Raw genomic sequence first — 18024 nt, 5'->3', positions numbered from 1 at the left:
AAATCTGTAAACACACTTTGACACATTTTTTGTGCCTCGTACATCTCATCAAATGTTGTGGACCCTTAGGTACCCGTTTCGTAGAATGACCCTTTAGTCTCCAAACTCCAGAAAAGAAGCTAGATTTGATGCTAGTTGCTATTTTGTATAAGAGTTGACTTGAGGGGTCTAAAAACTCTCTTAATATGGCCTCAGCTCTATTTGAAATACCACTCTTTGATCTTTTTTAAAATTAAACGATTCCTCGAGGCAGAGAAAATTAGTCAATTACAATATACATACAATTAATTTTTGTAATCGAGTACCTCGAATCATTCGAGGAATCGTTTCAGCTCTAGATTGAAGTCAGGGGGTGCTACGTTCAAGATCTGCAGTCAGCACAAGGGCCAAAAATGGAGAAAATGTCAACTTTGCTACGTGTGATTTTTGTGCCATAATTCTTTTAAATTTTGGCTAAACTGTGATATAAATGATGAGGGACATTTCTTGGGAGTGTAGTCTGACTTAAGAATGTTGACTAACTTATTAGAGCTTAAGCTTGCCAGCTAATGAATTTAGTACAATCCAGGTACATAATTTGCAAACAAATAGAATATGAAGCAAAAGAATCACATATTTTCACTTTTTATACCTGAAATGTAGCCCTAATTAAAGAATCACTCAAACGCTAGCTGTAAACTTGGTCACTCATTTGGTGTAATAGGAGGAACCTAGAAAGTAGGCTAGGCATGACTCATATCTTACTGGCTAACATTTATTGTTGTAAAAAGAGGAATTCAGTGACAAAAGATGACATTTTATTGCTTAATTTTACAATCAGTGCTGTTTTTTCACCTCTTGTTTTTCTTGCTTGTATGTATTCTCCCACAGTAATTCTTGTGTACGAACTGGAACATGCAGATTCAAACAATCTAAACGCTATGAAATTCTTGCTTCAATAGAAGAACAGGAAAAGAAGACTGAGCCCGACGCTAATCTGATAAGAGAACAAAGGCCTCAGTGGTTGTCAGTGTGTTTTTTGGTGTTAGGTTTAGTTTGTCTTTGTTTTCATGGCTGTTGTTGTTGTTGCTACCTGTGCTGTGGCTACAAGCCTCAACCTGAAACTTAACACATCTGTTGCAACACTCATAGTGTAACCTGTCCACTCAGAACAGTGGCTGAACACCACAATGTGTTACACACACAGCCAAGACACAGTGAAATAAGGCCACCAGGCAGTGATTTGACTCTGACATGAGGTAATATGCTGTCTAAGGAGTTAGTGGAGGTGACTTCATGTTTAAAGTGAGATTGGAGTTGTTGCCAAGAGAGTGCACACACACACAGACACACACAACCTGAACAAACTTTAGCACCTGTCTGCTAAAGGAGTAAAAAATGAGCCTAAAGACGCTGAAGAAACTATGTCAACACTTGGACTTTGCAGTGTTGTAGGATGGAAGAACAGGGTTTAAAGACTTAAAATACTTTTCTGGAATTTGAGATGAAGTTCAGCCTTAAAAAAAGGAAGATGTGGTTTAAAAATGCAGCTTTGCATGTTTGTGCAATCATTGCTGTCGGTCTGTTTGAATGTTTACATGTTGTTATGTTTGGTAGAGAGAAAAAAAACTTGTCATGCAGTCTCATGTTAACACACGTGTTTGGTGTGACTGTTTACAGCAGCAATGAACACAGATCTTCAATTATGTACAAATAATTCAACTTTAATTATCAACATCACAAAACTGTACACAGTACGAGGCAGGAAAGTTTAACACAAGGCCTCCAAGTTTCTGTTCTCCACTTAGGTTTGACATTTTTCTCTTGTGGTTGTTGAACATAATTTTTAACCACCGCCAAACACAGGGAACACCAACAGGCTGTGACCTTAAAGATTTACCAACACGAATAATAAGTCACACATCTTTTCTAAGCGCAAGTGTTGATTTGGAGTTCCAAGAAAAACCCCACTGAGGACAGATCTCTTAACATCTTGAGGTTGACCTGGATGATTAACACACAGTTTCCTGAGTGGCAAACACGCAATTTGCAAAGATAATCAGAAGATTCTAAAGTGAGACCAAAAAGCAAATCAGCAAATTACTACAACATGGAGAGTTGGCTGAAGTAGGGGGTTCTTGGAAATAAAACAACAACAATTTATTCATTTCTGAGGCTTTACTACGGTGGTGTTTTGCATTCACTTGAAAAAAATCCTCCTGTTTTTAACAACATAACTTTCTTGTAAAAACAGTTATTTATTTATTTTAGAATTTCCTGTTTTTAGGAGATACTATCTCCTAAAAACAGAGATAGTTTTTATCTCCTGCATGAGCCATTGCTGCATGTTTTGCTAATGCTAACCACAGGTGCAGCGTCAATACACGTAAGGTAGGTTTTTTTAATGTGTTTTAGCTAACAGATATATGTTTCATGTTTCTTTATCGAGATGACAATTACAGATTTTGGGGAATTCCTTTACTTTTCAGATAGTATCTCATAAAAACAGGAAATTCGAAAAAACAAATCCTGTTTTTATGAGATAGCTATGTTGTAAAAACAGGATTTTTTCAGGTGAATGCAGTATTCCACTGTACTTTAAAGATCAAACTATTAACTGATGACTTTGTAAAATAAAGAGCTGGAATTGTAGCTATGGTTCAAAAATGTTGGGAGTTTTGAGTCAATTCAGGGGCCTACTTAAAGTTCATGACATTTGACATCTCAAATACTCAAAGCCTGGTTTTGATAAATTCACATAAATAACAATATAATATTTCAAGTAAATGATGATACAAAAAAAGAATTAAACACATGAAATGAACAATTAAAGGACCAAAACGGATCTGAATTCACATCTAGCATATTGTCTTGTATAGAGATGGGTATTGGTATAATGTTATTGATAGCAATGCCCTTAGTAATCCTGCTTATTGATCTGATTTTTAATTGATTCCCTTATCAATTCCTCCTGTGAATTTTCTGTTCACAAAAAGTAGATTTACAGGTTTACAGAGTCAACACTTCATTGAGTTTAGAAGTAGATAAATTTGTAATTGGACAATGGATCTGGAAATCTCTGGGATGTAAATAAATAAAAATAAGTACACGTCACGTGATGTTAATGTACTATTTTGTTATGTTATTGACTGGTGTAGGCCATCTAGTGTCCTGAAGTGGTTATAGCTTTATTTTAAGTTGTTTGGAACCTTGCCCTGATATGTTTCTCTGACAAAAGTTGAAATTCTATTCTGAAGCTGAAGTCATAGTGATTCATGCTTACTGCTAGCATATCAATACAATTTCCCATATGTGTTAGCATCAAGCTAGCACTGTTTGGTGAATATAGTTTTTGGTAAACAAGGAGATTTTTAACATATTGAATGTCCTGAAAAGTTGAAATTCTCCTGTGAGAGAGTGATGTAAATTTCTTTGTGAGTTCAGTTCTTCAGTAAAATTTAAAGCAGAAAATCCTGAATCAGAGTTTTGCTAAGCTAAGGTAGCTGCAGCAGACTAGTCAATGCAAGGTCGGCAGCTTCAGTGTAATGTCATAATGGTGAAATGTCTATGTAATAATCTATAAGGGAGTCGTTAGGCATAAAGGCTAATGATGTCAATCGATTGAAACGTTTCTTATCGATTCTAATCAGGAACCAGTTTTCAATACCCATCCCTAGTCTGGTATCCTTTATTGTTCATCTATCATACAGAATTATACCTCTCTTGAATTCTTTTTCACTCACTGTTTCATCTATTCTTAGCAGAAAAGTTAAAGAGCTTTACATTTTTTTTCTTCAGAATGTACCAAGTGTAGGTCTAGTAAAACCAAAGTATGATTGTGTTTGTATTTGAGTTTATTGTTGCATGAGATTCAAGGTGATAAAATCTGCATCCTGACATCTTATGGTGCAACAAGCCAGGTGATTAATATCAGTTGTGTGTTGAGGCAGCAGTGTGAGCAAACCAGCATGCACGGTATGATCGTCAGTGTGAGTTTATCTCCTGTATTTCTAAGTTTATGCTGGAATGCCTACTGGGCCCTGTGATTCTTGCATTATGAAAACATACTCAAAAATGAGAGTGGAATCAGCTGCAGAATACCCAAATCTGTGTTTTCCTTCCAAACTAAGTGCTTTTCACAGTTTTAGAGCTAAATGAATAGATAAAAACTACACAGTCTAACATAGAGAGTCACAGCATGTTTTTGTAGATTAAAGTTAAAGATATAATACAACTGCACCTTTGGAAGCATGCTCAAAATTGTACTGCATTCATGACAAAAAATGAAACCTTATAAAGCGTTTCTTTTTTATTTAAATAAAAATTGTCTTGTTATACTTTATTTGAGCCACATTCAACTGATCAGCCCAGAAAATGTCTTATTTCAAGTTATTTAAAGACAAAAATGAGTACTGAATTTCTTTGAACAAAAAAAAATTGCTTGAAAACTAGAATAATGTCTAAATGCAAGTAACTTTTCTTTGTTCTATTGGCAGATTTTTACCTCTGCATGGGAGGTTATGTATTTGGGAGTTTGTTTGTGAACAACATAACTCAAAAAGTAACGAACAGATCTTAATGAAATTTTCAGGAAATGTTCAAAATGGGATAAGGAAAAAGTGATTAAATTTTGGAGGTGATCTGGATCACTGTCTGGATCAAGGACATTTTTAAAGGATTCTTTATCATTGTGAGATAGGGCTGTTTTCACCATATGTGTATATAACTCCACATTGAATGGTCGGATTGCTTTGCAAAACAATACAAGAAGGTCACCATAATTTCTGACAGATGTAAAAGTATGATCCAGATCCTGGCAATATTCTGGATTCTAAGATCCAGAATATGAAATATATGGGTCATCCCAATTTTCGACACTGTCAGGTAACAAATTATCATACAAACCTGCAACCAACACCAAATTGTAGCAGACAGTTTGCTGAAAGAGGGTATAACATTAAAGTCGGACTAAAGTGTTGGTGAAGGTCTGTGCTCTCTGAGTACTTTTCTGGTTTTTACCCGTAACAAGCAACTCAGACCTAATTTTTGTCTCTAAACAACTTGAAATATGACTTTTTTCTGGACTGGTGATGTGAATGTGGCTCCTATTAAGTCTAAACAGACATTTTCTACTGAAAATAGGACAAAAACACTCAATAAGATTTCATTTTTTTCCAGTGAATAAGTGGTTGAAGTTATTCATGTCTAAAATCAGACCCAGTATGTGCAACAAAGCATGCGTCTTTTTGCATTTACAGAGTGGAGCATAAGAGATAAAACATACACATCAGAGAGTTTCATCTGCAAGAGTTGCTCGAGAACAAGTCTTATCTTTCACATGTGTGAACACGTTCGTAGGCGCACGAGTGCTTCTGTGTCTGTGAGGCTGAGGCGTCATATCAGTGAAGCCTGTTCTTCTTCAGGATCAGTTTAAATAAAACCTAAGAGTCGAATCATCATTTTTCTATAATAGGGAGAGATATGGTTCTTCCTCCAGAGTGCGTCGGTGTCGTTGTTGTCGTTGCTCCCAAGTTAAAATCAGGATTTATGAATTTCTCTTGAAGGAATGTGGGACAGAAGGTGGATATGTAGGCGTCTTTAAATCCTGAGTTACAGAAGCAGTACACAAGGGGGTCCAGGAGGCAGTCGATGTACGATAAAACCATGAGGCTGTCGTAGACCTGCACCGCCACGTCCTCCTCCGCCTGCCACTTCTGCAGTCGAAAGCTCAGCAGCACGGCTCGGGCCACGGTGCACGGCAGGAAGCAGATAGAGAAGACGACCACAACCGACATGACGACCCACACGGCTCTCCGCAGCTTCGTCCTCTCCCCCACCGTCTTCTTCCTCAGCCGGTTCACGATGCGCACGGTGCAGTAGACGAGGATGATGAAGGGGATGATGATCTGAGTGAAGAAGACCACCTTAAAGAAATATGAGCAGAAAAGCAAACAGCAAAATTACCCGTTTGTCTAACATCATGAGGTGATACAGTTCACCTCACTTTTTCTAAACCAAACTTTTCAAACTGAAGAAAACACGTGTGACGGTTTTAACTTTAACCAGAAGTTTGAAAAACTCCTCATTCATCATTTACATGAAGACAGACTTTGCAGAACATTAAAGAAGATGTTGTTGCTCCACAAAATCTCTGATTAATTTCTAACCTGGATTTTCCAACAGTTGTTTAAAACCTGACCGTTAAAAGGCACCGTGGGGAGTTTTTAATTGATATTGAAGGATTGTCAGGGATAACATTGTTTTTCTCTTTAGGGCCAGTGTTTAACTACAGTTTTCAGATATTCAGCCTTCACTCTAATGTGTTGATGTTGGAGCTCTGTTGATCAAATTTGGCAGGTAGAAGTTAGTTATCAGGCACAGAGAGTCATTTTTCTTCAGATGATTTTAACTTGACACCATGTTTAGTTCTCATGGCTGATGCTGGAGCAGAATTACCAAAAGAAGCATGTTTTCTGTTTAAGTTTAAGTCCTTTTATAGATGGGGAAACTCCTGTTATAACTTTCTAAATGAGCTAAAAGACTTTAAACATGATTAAATGTGTATGCAGATGAATGTGGAAGGTAACTTTAAAATGTTCTGAATGAATCAGTCTATAAAGTTTAGTCATTGTCATGTTACAATTTAAGATTTGTTTTATCTATAAATTGGCACTTCATCATTCTGCATCCTGCAAAAAAGTGCTCTTAACAAAGAAAGGTAGCCTTAAAGAGAATCAAAGTTATTTACTCCTGAAACAAGTGCACGCTTTAGCATGACACATTTTTACAACAGTGGGTTAAGCTCCCCAAAGTATTACTTAAATCAACAAATTATAAGTGTTTTGTTCCCATATTAGTTTCAATTTAATTTCATAAATATAACGGTCAACGGTGTAAGTCATATATAATTCTTTTGGGCAAGGCCTTATGTCCTTGTGTGTTCTGCTCCAAAGTTGTTCGTGAGTGCAAGGTCTTTAACCTTAAGTGTATGCATGTGAAGTTTTGGAGAAATCAATAAGAGTCTAAGTTATATTTCATGGGGTAGGAGAAAAAAAAATTATTGAAGGATCAGGATTTTTTGTTTAATTATTTTGAATTATAGTTTTTTTGTTCAAAAGTCAAATATTTTTTTCAGATTAAGATCCTTTCTTTTAGTCTTTGTTCATAAACCGGAATGGAGAAAAAAATTGAGATGTTAGAGCCCTGAATAAATCCTAAATATGGCTCCAGATATAGTCTGTAGCCATCATCATAATCAATCAACTTTTTCACTTGGTCTGAAAATCACAAAAATTGGTAATATCAAGGAATCACATTTAAATTGAATTGGCAACCCGAAAGTGGTGAAACAATTGAATCGGGAGAAAAACATATTAGGGTTGTTTATTTTTCCTGTTGTTGTTGTTTTTTTTCTTTAAATGTACTTATTTATTTTTCTTTTCTTCTTTCCTTCATCTACTCTGAAGGATTGATCTCTTTTATTTATTTATTAATTTTATTTATTTCTATAATTGTTATCATGATCATTACACATATTCTCTCTGAACTTTATAGTGGGCTTTGGGGCTCATAGGAAATACAGTTTTCATCCCAAGTTCTTTACTGTAACTTTAAGTTATGCAGCTCTTGGTTATTTTTCCAAAAAACCTAGTACTTGTTAGCTGTTAAATGTTGGAAAGTTGTGATAAAAAATCAAGTACAGGTCTCTGAAGACTGATAAAACACCTGTATTGGTCTTGATCTTTTTCGGGAAGTTGGATAACGGTGTCATGCAAGGATTTTAGATTCTGTGATAGGTGGATGAGTCAAATCAGTAGATGGTGGCAGGAAAGTGAAAAATGTGGCATGTGTCAGAGCTGATAATGAGCGAGATAAGCTGTAATGACTGAGTGACAGGAAGTCTTCACTTTGCATTGAATGAGTCTGACTGAATGTGACAGTACCTCTCTAAAGGTGTCCGTCACGTCGTGATAAATTGTCTCCACTTCTCGACCGTGGCTGTTGCAGCACTCAAACGTGCGGACCATGGTGGGGATGGTGAGAGGCAGCAGGAGCAGCCAGATGACGATTGAGATCTGAGGAGATTTCTTCAGCACTTTGACGAAGTTCCTCCGTCCCAGATGCACCACATTGAAGTAGCGATCGAGGGACAGGGTGATGAGGAAGGCGATGCTGGCCCCTCGGTTGAGAAAGAGCATGGAGAGCATCAGCTTACACACCGCTGTGCTTTTGCTGCGTCGCATGCCCTGATGGAAGTGGTAGGCTTTGGCAGGAAGACACGCCACCAGGAGGAAATCAGCAACCACGATGTTGAAGAGGAAGATGCTTTTGTTTTTCCAGAACTTAAACCTGAAGAGGAAGAAGAACAAGTCAGTGACGCAGAAGCATTCACCATCAAACATTCACAAACATCTCTGTGAACTTCCAGTCTTGATAGTTCATGCATGAAACTGCTGACAAATTCATGCATTGGTCTTTTATTTCATTTCTCCACTTTCTTATAATTGAAACAGCTTTTCTTCCTGTACTGTATATATTACAGTTATGGAAAAACACACCAGTGCCAAAGAAAACAACAGCTCTGCACGCTGGTCAGCTGAGTGGTCTGCTGGAAGCGCTCTCTGAACTGTCAGAGCGACTCTTAATCACAATCACAATGTGTTCCTCATCCAGCGTGTTTATGAGTTTATCTTGCACAATCTGCACTTCAGGGAAGGAGTCAGTGGATTCAACAAGTTCATGAAGCATCTCACAGGAGTTTTTAAGCTGGCTGAAGCAGAGTGAAATTAATACCTAGACGGTGTCAGCCCAGGCAGTTGACAGCAGTGTTACGAAACAGACATTTTTTTAGAAACACAAGGTCAGCAGACAGAAGAAAAATATCATTTCCTCCATAGGGGGCGCCAAAATTGACACAAAAAGTTTTTTAAAGAAGCTTTAAAGGGCTTTACAAGTGATCTTATAATACAGTGGTACCTTGACTTACGAGTGTCCCTACAAGATTTTTGATATAGGAGCTGTCTCTCGACTGATTTTTGCTTTGAGTTGACAGCTAAAATTTGCTGGTACGGCTGGTAAACCCCATCGCATCCACCCAGCATCCTGTGTCTCACTCACTCAGGTTAAGCAGCTAGCTTGCAACAGAAGGAACAGTTTTATGCTTGTGTGTTGTGCTTGCAGTTATTTCACAAAACTTCCAGACTTTATTCAGAAGAAACAACCTAGAAAAGTAGCAACTTGGTGTATGACGACGCTATTAAAGACACTTGCCCAACTAGTTTTAGAAACGTTCTGAAAGGTAGGATGAAACAGGGCTTGTTTGGCAGGTTTTTATGTTAACACCTGCAGACGATGGAGAGGAAAGCTTGGTGAAAGGGGCAAAAATCTGCAAATATGATTTAGCTAACAGTAAAGCAAAGAAAGACCCAAAATGTAACAACCTGATTAGGGATGGGTACCTTTCACATTTGAAACGATACGGTACCAATGCCCAGTACCTGGCAATCGGTACCAGTACTCAACGGTACCAATTTTTGGTACTTTTGTGTTTATGTGGTACAAAATAATACTTTGTCAATAACAAAATAACATATTTATTCTTCAGTGTATAACATTGCAATGCTGTGTTCATGTCCAGTTTGGAAAACTGCTTACTCTTGTAGTCCCTCACAGTCACAAGGATGTGTTTAGGTACCTAAACACGGTACCTTTGGATTTTTATGTGAATCAGTATTCGGTACTTTTTGACTGAATTCAAAAAACCTACAAAAGTACCTAATTCGGTACCCATCCTTAGACCTGATATGTAACAACGACCTTAAATGTGATTTTAATTTTTTTTTTTTTTAGAAAACCCTGAAATGTAATAATTGACCCAAAATGTAACAAAAGAGCTGAGCCCAAAATGAAATTACCAAAAAATGCAATAAAACCCCAAATTTAACAACTTTTTACCTAAAATGTAGCATTACATTTTGGGTTTTTTATATTTAAAAAAAGTAATAGAATTCATACTCAGCATTTTTTTTATATTGTCTACTAATTATTGCATCACTGGATTTATTACATTTTTTTTTATAACATTTAGGGTTGTTGTTACATTCCTGGTCATTGTTATGTTGTAACATACAGTAATGGGGTGAGATATTCTTGCCATTTTTATTGAATTTTATTGTTTTTCTGTTGTATTGAATTTGATTTGTTGTGTCCTGATATTAATGGAAAGCAATTTGGTCACCTTGAGTGTTGTAAAGGGCTCTACAATTTAAAGTAGATTGATTGATTGATTGATTAAATGATTGTTACATTTCAGGATCTTAAAAGCCTTTCTCTGTCAGCATATTTTAGTCGTCTGGTCCTCAGGGAGTAAATTCTGTACTTTATACCTTAAATTAATCAATTAATAGCATTTCAATTCATTTCAATGGGGGAAATTAATTTCACTTACAACTAATTTGAGTTACACGCTCCGTCACGGAATGAATTTAAGACACAGCAACTGGATTATAAGCACTAAAATCAGCAATTTCTGAATGTTATTTCTCAGCATTCATTTTTGGGTTGGACTTTACCGAGGAAACTTGAATCTATTTACGGCTTATAGACCAAAAAGTTTGCTTGTTGCCTATTTCCAGCAATGCTCCAACAAAAAGTTTTAGATTGGCTCATTAATTTTTATCCTGCAAAAAGTTGTTGACTAAAGAAAAGTAGTCTTGAAAGAAGATCTGATCTCAGGACTTTACAATAGTGGCCGAGAGTGTTCATGGGAAATGTATTTGTCTTTAAAAATCACTTTTGATCCTGGCCACGCAATCAACGCCAAATGTAAAGTCCTCACAGTGCCTTTAAGTTTTTTTTTCCTGTAGTTTAGTAACATGAGTATAAATCTAAAACCCAGCTTTAATAGCTCTTTGGAGGATGCTCACAAGTTGTATTAGAGACCACTTCATTTTTACTTTGGCAGAGCAGATTACAGGGTAGAAATAAAATTTAAGTAGATTCCTCAAAATCCAGAGAAGGAAACATGAAGGCTCAAAATAGAAATGTCAGTTGGACACATCCGAGTTCATCACACAAACAGTAAACTGATCCACAGTTTTTGTCAACACTTCCTCCATCACATAGGAATCCAAACAGGATGTAAATAATCTCTCTTGCTCTCTCGGCTTCACGGAATAAGCATAGATTTACACAGATTTCTCTCTATAAACAGTGATGAAGCTGCAGTGGATGTGAGGAAAGATCTATCCAAACAGATTTTTTATTGGCTCCAGACACAGCTTGATATGGTCACAGTGGGTAACATGGAAACCAGTTGTTAGATTGGAGTTATTAGAGCTTTTGTCTGGGGTCAGTCATCCAGGGTCAGAAAGGGAAAGTAACAGAAGGTCAAAGTCAACTGAACTTTTAAACCTTTCTCTTTGTAACTTTTTAAAACCAAACTTAGCATAAAGAGTAAAGCAACTTGGTATTGGTAGATCATTTCGTTGCTGTTTGTTGTTGTGGTATGAGCAGCAGAGCTATGTTTGTGGGCTGTATGCATGGACAATTTGCCAAATCTTCTCTGCCATTGCCGAACAGTGTACTCTGCTGTTGATCACAGTCTGAATGCTACAGGAAGTCTATATACTTCTTTAAATCAAAGTTTCTATTATTTGGAAAAGTAAGAGTCACTTCAAGCTCATGAGTCATTTGGAAATCAGTGATAAAGGTCTCAATAAGTAGGTCCTGCTGGTTTGAAAGTTTTCTCTGCTCTTAAAGCTTTCACCGACTTCTTGCCAACTCCTTAGACCCTCTCTTACTTTAAAGGAATTTTTAAAGAGGAGAAGGCAGTGATAGATCATGTTTCTTCTTAAACAAAACAGATCATCAAATGATTAAAGGCCGAGCTTGAATTGGTGACTGTCCAAACACTGGGAAAGCTTCAGCTATTGTAGGAAAAAGTAAAAAGCCAGGAAAGTACAATTAACAGAAGATCAGAAGAAAGTTTTCACTGTATTGACTCTTTGAGTTAACTGTTGAATCAAGGTTAAAATCACACAGAATGATAGTTTTTCAGGTTCTGATAATCAGCTAAAGATTTCAGGGTTGTAGACCATCTCAAGTTTAACGATAGATAAAAAGATAGATAGATAGGTAAGTAGATAGATAGATAGGTAAGTAGATAGATAGATAGATAGATAGATAGATAGATAGATAGATAGATAGATAGATAGATAGATAGATAGATAGATAGATAGATAGGTAAGTAGATAGATAGGTAAGTAGATAGATAGATAGATAGATAGATAGATAGATAGATAGATAGATAGATAGATAGATAGATAGATAGATAGATAGGTAGGTAGGTAGGTAGGAAGATAGATAGATAGATAGATAGATAGATAGATAGATAGATAGATAGATAGATAGATAGGTAGGTAGGTAGGTAGGTAGGTAGGTAGGAAGGAAGATAGATAGATAGATAGATAGATAGATAGATAGATAGATAGATAGATAGATAGATAGATAGACAGACAGACAGACAGACAGTCAGACAGACAGACAGACAGACAGACAGACAGATAGATAGATAGATAGATAGATAGATAGATAGATAGATAGATAGATAGATAGATAGATAGATAGATAGATAGACAGACAGACAGACAGACAGTCAGACAGACAGACAGACAGACAGATAGATAGATAGATAGATAGATAGATAGATAGATAGATAGATAGATAGATAGATAGATAGATAGATCGGTAGGTAGGTAGGTAGGAAGATAGATAGATAGATAGATAGATAGATAGATAGATAGATAGATAGATAGATAGATAGATAGATAGATAGATAGATAGGTAGGTAGGAAGATAGATAGATAGATAGATAGATAGATAGATAGATAGATAGATAGATAGATAGATAGATAGATAGATAGATAGATAGGTGATTGGTAGATAGATAGATAGATAGATAGATAGATAGATAGATAGATAGATAGATAGATAGATAGATAGATAGATAGATAGATAGACAAGTCCCTTCCCTGAAAGTTTTGTTTAAAAAAGCAGCGATAGATGGGAGACAAACTATCAGAGTGACAAAACTTGGAATGGTTACATCGGTTAGATATTTAAAACCTCAGTGGTAATAAATCCAGTAAAAAGATCCTTTATGGAAAAAAATCCTCAGCGTTCGGGGAGTCATGACAGTGGGTTAAAGGGTAACTGGACCTCCAATGTTCTCCAGATGTAACCTCACCGATTCCCTTGCAAAATTCTGTTTCCTTAAGTCTGTTCATTCCAACTTACTAAAAGGAATGTCCTCAAGTCAGTAATCAGGCCCAAGTTTCAGATTAGCTGGACTTTGCGAGTTCCCTTCCCTGGAGGCATCTTCTAACCCAAACCCAATTCTGTATTTCACTCTTGTTTATTTCAGGAGAAAGGGAAAGGAAGTGGTAGATTGTTTTCTGTCATAACAGAAGCAGATTAATATATTTGTGACACAGCTGGAAGAGATCACAGCAGCTCTGATATTTATACCAAGTTTTAAAATCAAAGCTCTGTCTCTGATTGGTCAAATTTGAAGTCATTAAAGTGCAAGTGCAAGAAATTTAAGTCAACACTGACTCTAAAAATAGCCAGATTTCTTCCAAATGATGAGTCATCCAGCAAAGCAAAAGATCACATTCAAGTTCATTGAAATTTGCTATTTACTTGACTGCTGATTGACAATGGGGACTCATGATACCTGAAACTGATCATTCATTAACTCCAGACACAAGTAGACTGAGTCACAGTGAGTTAGATGCTTAGTTACAGACTCAGTCTGAGGAAACATTCAGTCATCCAGGTTACAGTAAGTGCACATTAAAGTAGGTGAAAGGCAGCCAGACTATTTCAGCCTTTTTCTTTTTTTTTTGCTAGTTTGGATTTGTTCCCAAAAGCTTCAACATCTACCCTGTAGAAAACACCTGTTGTTAAGTTTAAGAAGGAATTGATGCTTTTGTAGTTAGTAAAAAGTAGTTATAGATAGAAATGTGTTGCTCCATACCTGAAGATGAAGACATAGAGGACTGACAGGTTGAGAGGCAGACCCAGCACAAACTCTCCAATCATGAGCCAGGAGAGTGTTTTGTACGTAGCTGGATTGGGCACTCTGCAGTGATCAATTGTTGAGTTTGTAGACATGTTTTTTTGCATTGACATTCCACTTGTGGAAAAAGCAGTTTTCACAGCAGCTTAAGAAGTCCCAGATAATTAAAAAAAGAAAAAAAAGTCAAATGTGTTTAACGCCAAAGAAGAGAGCTTCAGAAAGTTAAATCCTTCTTTGCACAGGTGACCCTTCTTTCTTTAGCTGCTGGATTCCTCTTCTCACCATCATCCGTCAAATTCAACAGTCCCCTCCTGAGAGCTATACACTGATTCTGGAGCTCTGTCAAGACTCGACCGGCTGTGCCAAAACATGCCGAGGAAACATGCACTGTAAACACTGCAGAGGAGAAAACAGCCTGCCTCTGACCGCCTCCTGTGAGTTTGTTTCCCCTTTCTGTGTGAGGCTGACACCGATGCTTCAGAGGGGAAGAATTTATAGCCAGCTGGAGGTGTGGTTTAAAAGAAGTGGGCTTATCTGGCTGAGAAACACAGCATGCAGAGATGCTGGTTTCAGCTTTCATTGTATTCAACCCTCCACAGCTTTTTTTTGTCTTTCAATGAAGTGATCAGAGAACTTGTTATACCCTGTATGATTTCTGGATCAGGGTCAGAGTGATGGATGTAAACTTGAAGGTGTTTCAGCAGTATGGAGGGAGATTCCTGTGAAATTCCTCAGGTGACTGTCCATGTGAAACCATCATGCCTGCACATGTCTGGCTTTATGTTTGGATACAGGGATTATTGGGGTGGGAAAACATGGTCCTGATAAGACCGAATGACATATCTGGTTTCCTGGCAGACAACTAATAATGTCACACCTGTCGGAGGTCGTACTGTGTCAACTGAAAACTGATCTGCTGTGAGCTCAAGGAACAAAAGGTTGTCTTGGATGTACTGAATGTAGAGACTCCCAAAGGCTTAGACTTGGTCTGGCACTGTGTGAAAAGTGGGATTTCCAGAATTAATTGCCACAGAATTGGAATTTCAGATTCACAGGAATTAGCTGTTAGCACCAAAACCTGTGTTGCCTGCCAGGGAGTTGATGTTAATTGGCAGAATAACAGATCTGATAGACCAGATGCATCTCCATTCTAGCTCTGGCACCAGACCAGATAGGTTTCTACTAAAGTCAAGGTGTCAACTCTGCTCCGTTGTTGTCCAACTGTGTCTCTGCTCCAGCAAGTTAGAGCTGGAAGCATTAGATAAACAAGGGTCCTATTGTTACCAGTTAACAGAGTCATGATGCATCAATTTACAAAAGGTGGAATAAAGCAGGACAGGAAGTTGTTCATAGAAACCACATAAAAAGACCCAGTGACTTTCAGAATAAAACTAACCATGTCAATACCAGATTGTATCTAACTTGACTACAACAACAAACCGGCTTAACGAGTTAGTCAACATGCAACAAATGAAAACCGGACTGGAGAAGCATCTGGTGTGATTTTGACATAAGGCTGAGGGGCTGCCAATTACCAAATATTTTAATATGAATATAATAAATTGACATAATGTATGTAATTTGGAAGTATAATTGGCCCTTTGTACTTAACTTTCGAATCAAAAGTAGGGGTGAGTTTTGGCAAGAACCTCCCGATACGATATGCATCACAATACAGTAATATCATAATATTGTAAATATATTGCAGTATTCTACCCAGTTAACTATTTTATGGAAAACCGCTTTTTTATTTTACAGTGGTTAAAGTAAAGAAAGTCAGATTCAGTGTTTTATACAAATACTTAACTTGAAAACATAAAGTGCATGAAGTTTGTCACTTAAACTACTGTGATATTAAACTAATGTTGTTATTGGGTGAAAGAAATGGTCGGTTGGTAAAACTACTAAACCTATGTTTCTTATAAAAAATCTAGTATTGCACAAAACATGACTATGATTATTATTTTTTTCAGTCTATTAAACTCTAAAAATTAAACTTAAAATGATTATAAACTCACTGACCCAAGAATAGAGAGAAAATATTTGTGTTTAAGGCATTGAAACCCACATCATCAAGTTTAGAAATAAAAGTGTCAATATACTTTGAGATTATATTTATTATACAGTTTATGGGCAACATACAGCGGAGTTGCTTTTTGGTGCCATCTGCCATAGAGGAGGTGCCAAAGACGTATTGTACTTCCAACTTAAATATGATTTTTTTATTTTAATAAAAATATTGATATTAATAGTTGAAATATTGATATTTTATCACAGGTCAAAGCCATATTGATATTTTTTCACTCCTTTAATCAAAAGACTAGCATAGCTGTAAGGTCAGTGTGTAAGGAGCTTGCTTTGAATTATGTTTCTGGTTATTTATTTAACTTCCCTAAAATTATGTCTGATCTTTGAAAAATATTTTCTTGCAAGTAAAGAACAAAGAAGAAGTAATGCTATTGAAATGTAATTTCTAACCTTTGTCTTTGTTATGGACTAGTAGGTAAGTTTATTACATCAGTGGCTTCAATCCTTCCAGCCAAGACTTTGAGAACTCTTGAGTAGCTGGGGTGTCTTTTTGCTCAAACTCTGTTGCTATAATGTGTTTTTGTACTCATAACAGTGTGAATTAGAGAGCTCATGGTCTCTTTCTTTTTTACTTTTGAGACAGAAATGAGGTTCCAGGTCCACTGCCTCCCTCCCTACCCCCAAAAACTCATGAAACTGGAATGCCAGGACAGCCTAGCGGTCTAGGTCGCCAACCCCTTGAGGTAAACCCTTGAGTGGGCAGTCCAGGTTCAAATCTAACCTGTGACACCTTTTTACTCATGTTGCTCCCCTCTCTTTGCCTTGTATCCGCTGTCCTATCCTCTTAATAATATAATATAATCCCAAAATTAACTTTAAAAAAAGAAATACATAACCTAACAGTGGCCGAGAACAGTTATTTTCTCACACGTTACTCATGCACCGATTAAGGGATAACCACTGAGGCATGCAGTGGTGTCTTAAATCCCACTGAATGTGAAAAATTTGGCACCTACACTTCAAAATTCCCAGTTAAAAGATCGTCTTTTTATAACCTGACCACACTTGGTTAGATAGTTAGCAGACAGGCTAAAAGTACCATGCTACATGATGTCAAAATACTTTTAGCCCCTTCTATTATAAACTTTTCTGCTTTGGCTGTTAGGGTCATCATCTTCAGCCTGTGAGTTGAAATTTGTACTTTAAAGCTCCTCTGAGGGGCTTTTTACTGGTTAACTCTTTATCATCCAGGTATCATATGGGCCACCTGTATTGTTTTTTATTGTAACTGATGCTTTTTTTAAAAATTATTTTATTTGTTTTGTTTTTTTTTTGCTTGCCCAAATAGTTGAAGAGTTACAGTAATAAGAACGTCTTTCAATAAGTATTGCCTGGATTCCTGTGCAGTACCACTTCTTCACTTCTTTTCTTCTTTAAGGAGCTGTTTGACTTTTCTCATTGGCCCAAATGATTTAAAGGTTACGTTATCTTAAAGAGCACTTGAAAAATGGAAGCGGATGGATTTTAAAGATTTTTTAAGAAACAGTTTAAAATTCACAGCAATACCTTTAATGAAATAAAAAGCAAACCAGCCATGTTCATATCATTATCTTTGATTCCTTAAAGTGCTGTTAGGGGGTATCTGACAGGTGAGTTGATTCATGACACCCTTCCATCCATATTAACACTGTTCAAAGAAAAGCATGATGGGAATTAGGGGAAAAAATTTGACTTGGGAGAGAAGATATAGTAAGTACAACTTTGTATAAGCAGGGCAACAAATCTGGTAGGGGTGGGAGAAAAAATCGTTATACGATATTTCAGGATGTTTTGTTTGACCATATCAAAATCAGGATTCGTTGTCAAAAATCTTTTTTTCCACATTCAAATTCTTCATTTCAGCATTTGTTTATAAACTGGATTGGAAAAAAGTTACC

The 18024-nt window shown here is 36.7% G+C and overlaps 1 protein-coding gene across 1 annotated transcript; it reads right to left on the bottom strand.

The window, feature by feature from the left end:
- Positions 1 to 4521: 4521 nt before the first annotated feature.
- LOC141802172 (12-(S)-hydroxy-5,8,10,14-eicosatetraenoic acid receptor-like) lies at positions 4522 to 14166 on the bottom strand. The gene is made up of 3 exons (XM_074685646.1): positions 14018 to 14166; positions 7923 to 8328; positions 4522 to 5903 (listed from the first exon to the last, which is right to left on the bottom strand). The coding sequence occupies exons 1-3, from the start codon at positions 14164 to 14166 to the stop codon at positions 5436 to 5438; spliced, it is 1023 nt and encodes a 340-aa protein (XP_074541747.1). The 3' UTR covers positions 4522 to 5435.
- Positions 14167 to 18024: the final 3858 nt, after the last annotated feature.

The sequence above is a fragment of the Halichoeres trimaculatus genome, unplaced genomic scaffold, assembly GCF_033239565.1.
Source record: "Halichoeres trimaculatus isolate MK-OKI-2021-1 unplaced genomic scaffold, fHalTri1.1 fHalTri1_scaffold_13, whole genome shotgun sequence".
Taxonomy (NCBI): domain Eukaryota; kingdom Metazoa; phylum Chordata; class Actinopteri; order Labriformes; family Labridae; genus Halichoeres; species Halichoeres trimaculatus.
This window is presented reverse-complemented; position numbering and strand designations above follow the sequence as displayed.

Bases quoted from the DNA above. Each gene is read 5' to 3' on its own strand.
- LOC141802172 (XM_074685646.1), bottom strand. From the start codon at position 14,166: ATGCAAAAAAACATGTCTACAAACTCAACAATTGATCACTGCAGAGTG. The intron at 8,329-14,017 runs GTATGGAGCAAC...CTTCCTCTTCAG, and splicing joins CTCTATGTCTTCATCTTCAG to GTTTAAGTTCTGGAAAAACA. The intron at 5,904-7,922 runs GTACTGTCACAT...TATTTCTTTAAG, and splicing joins TGACGGACACCTTTAGAGAG to GTGGTCTTCTTCACTCAGAT.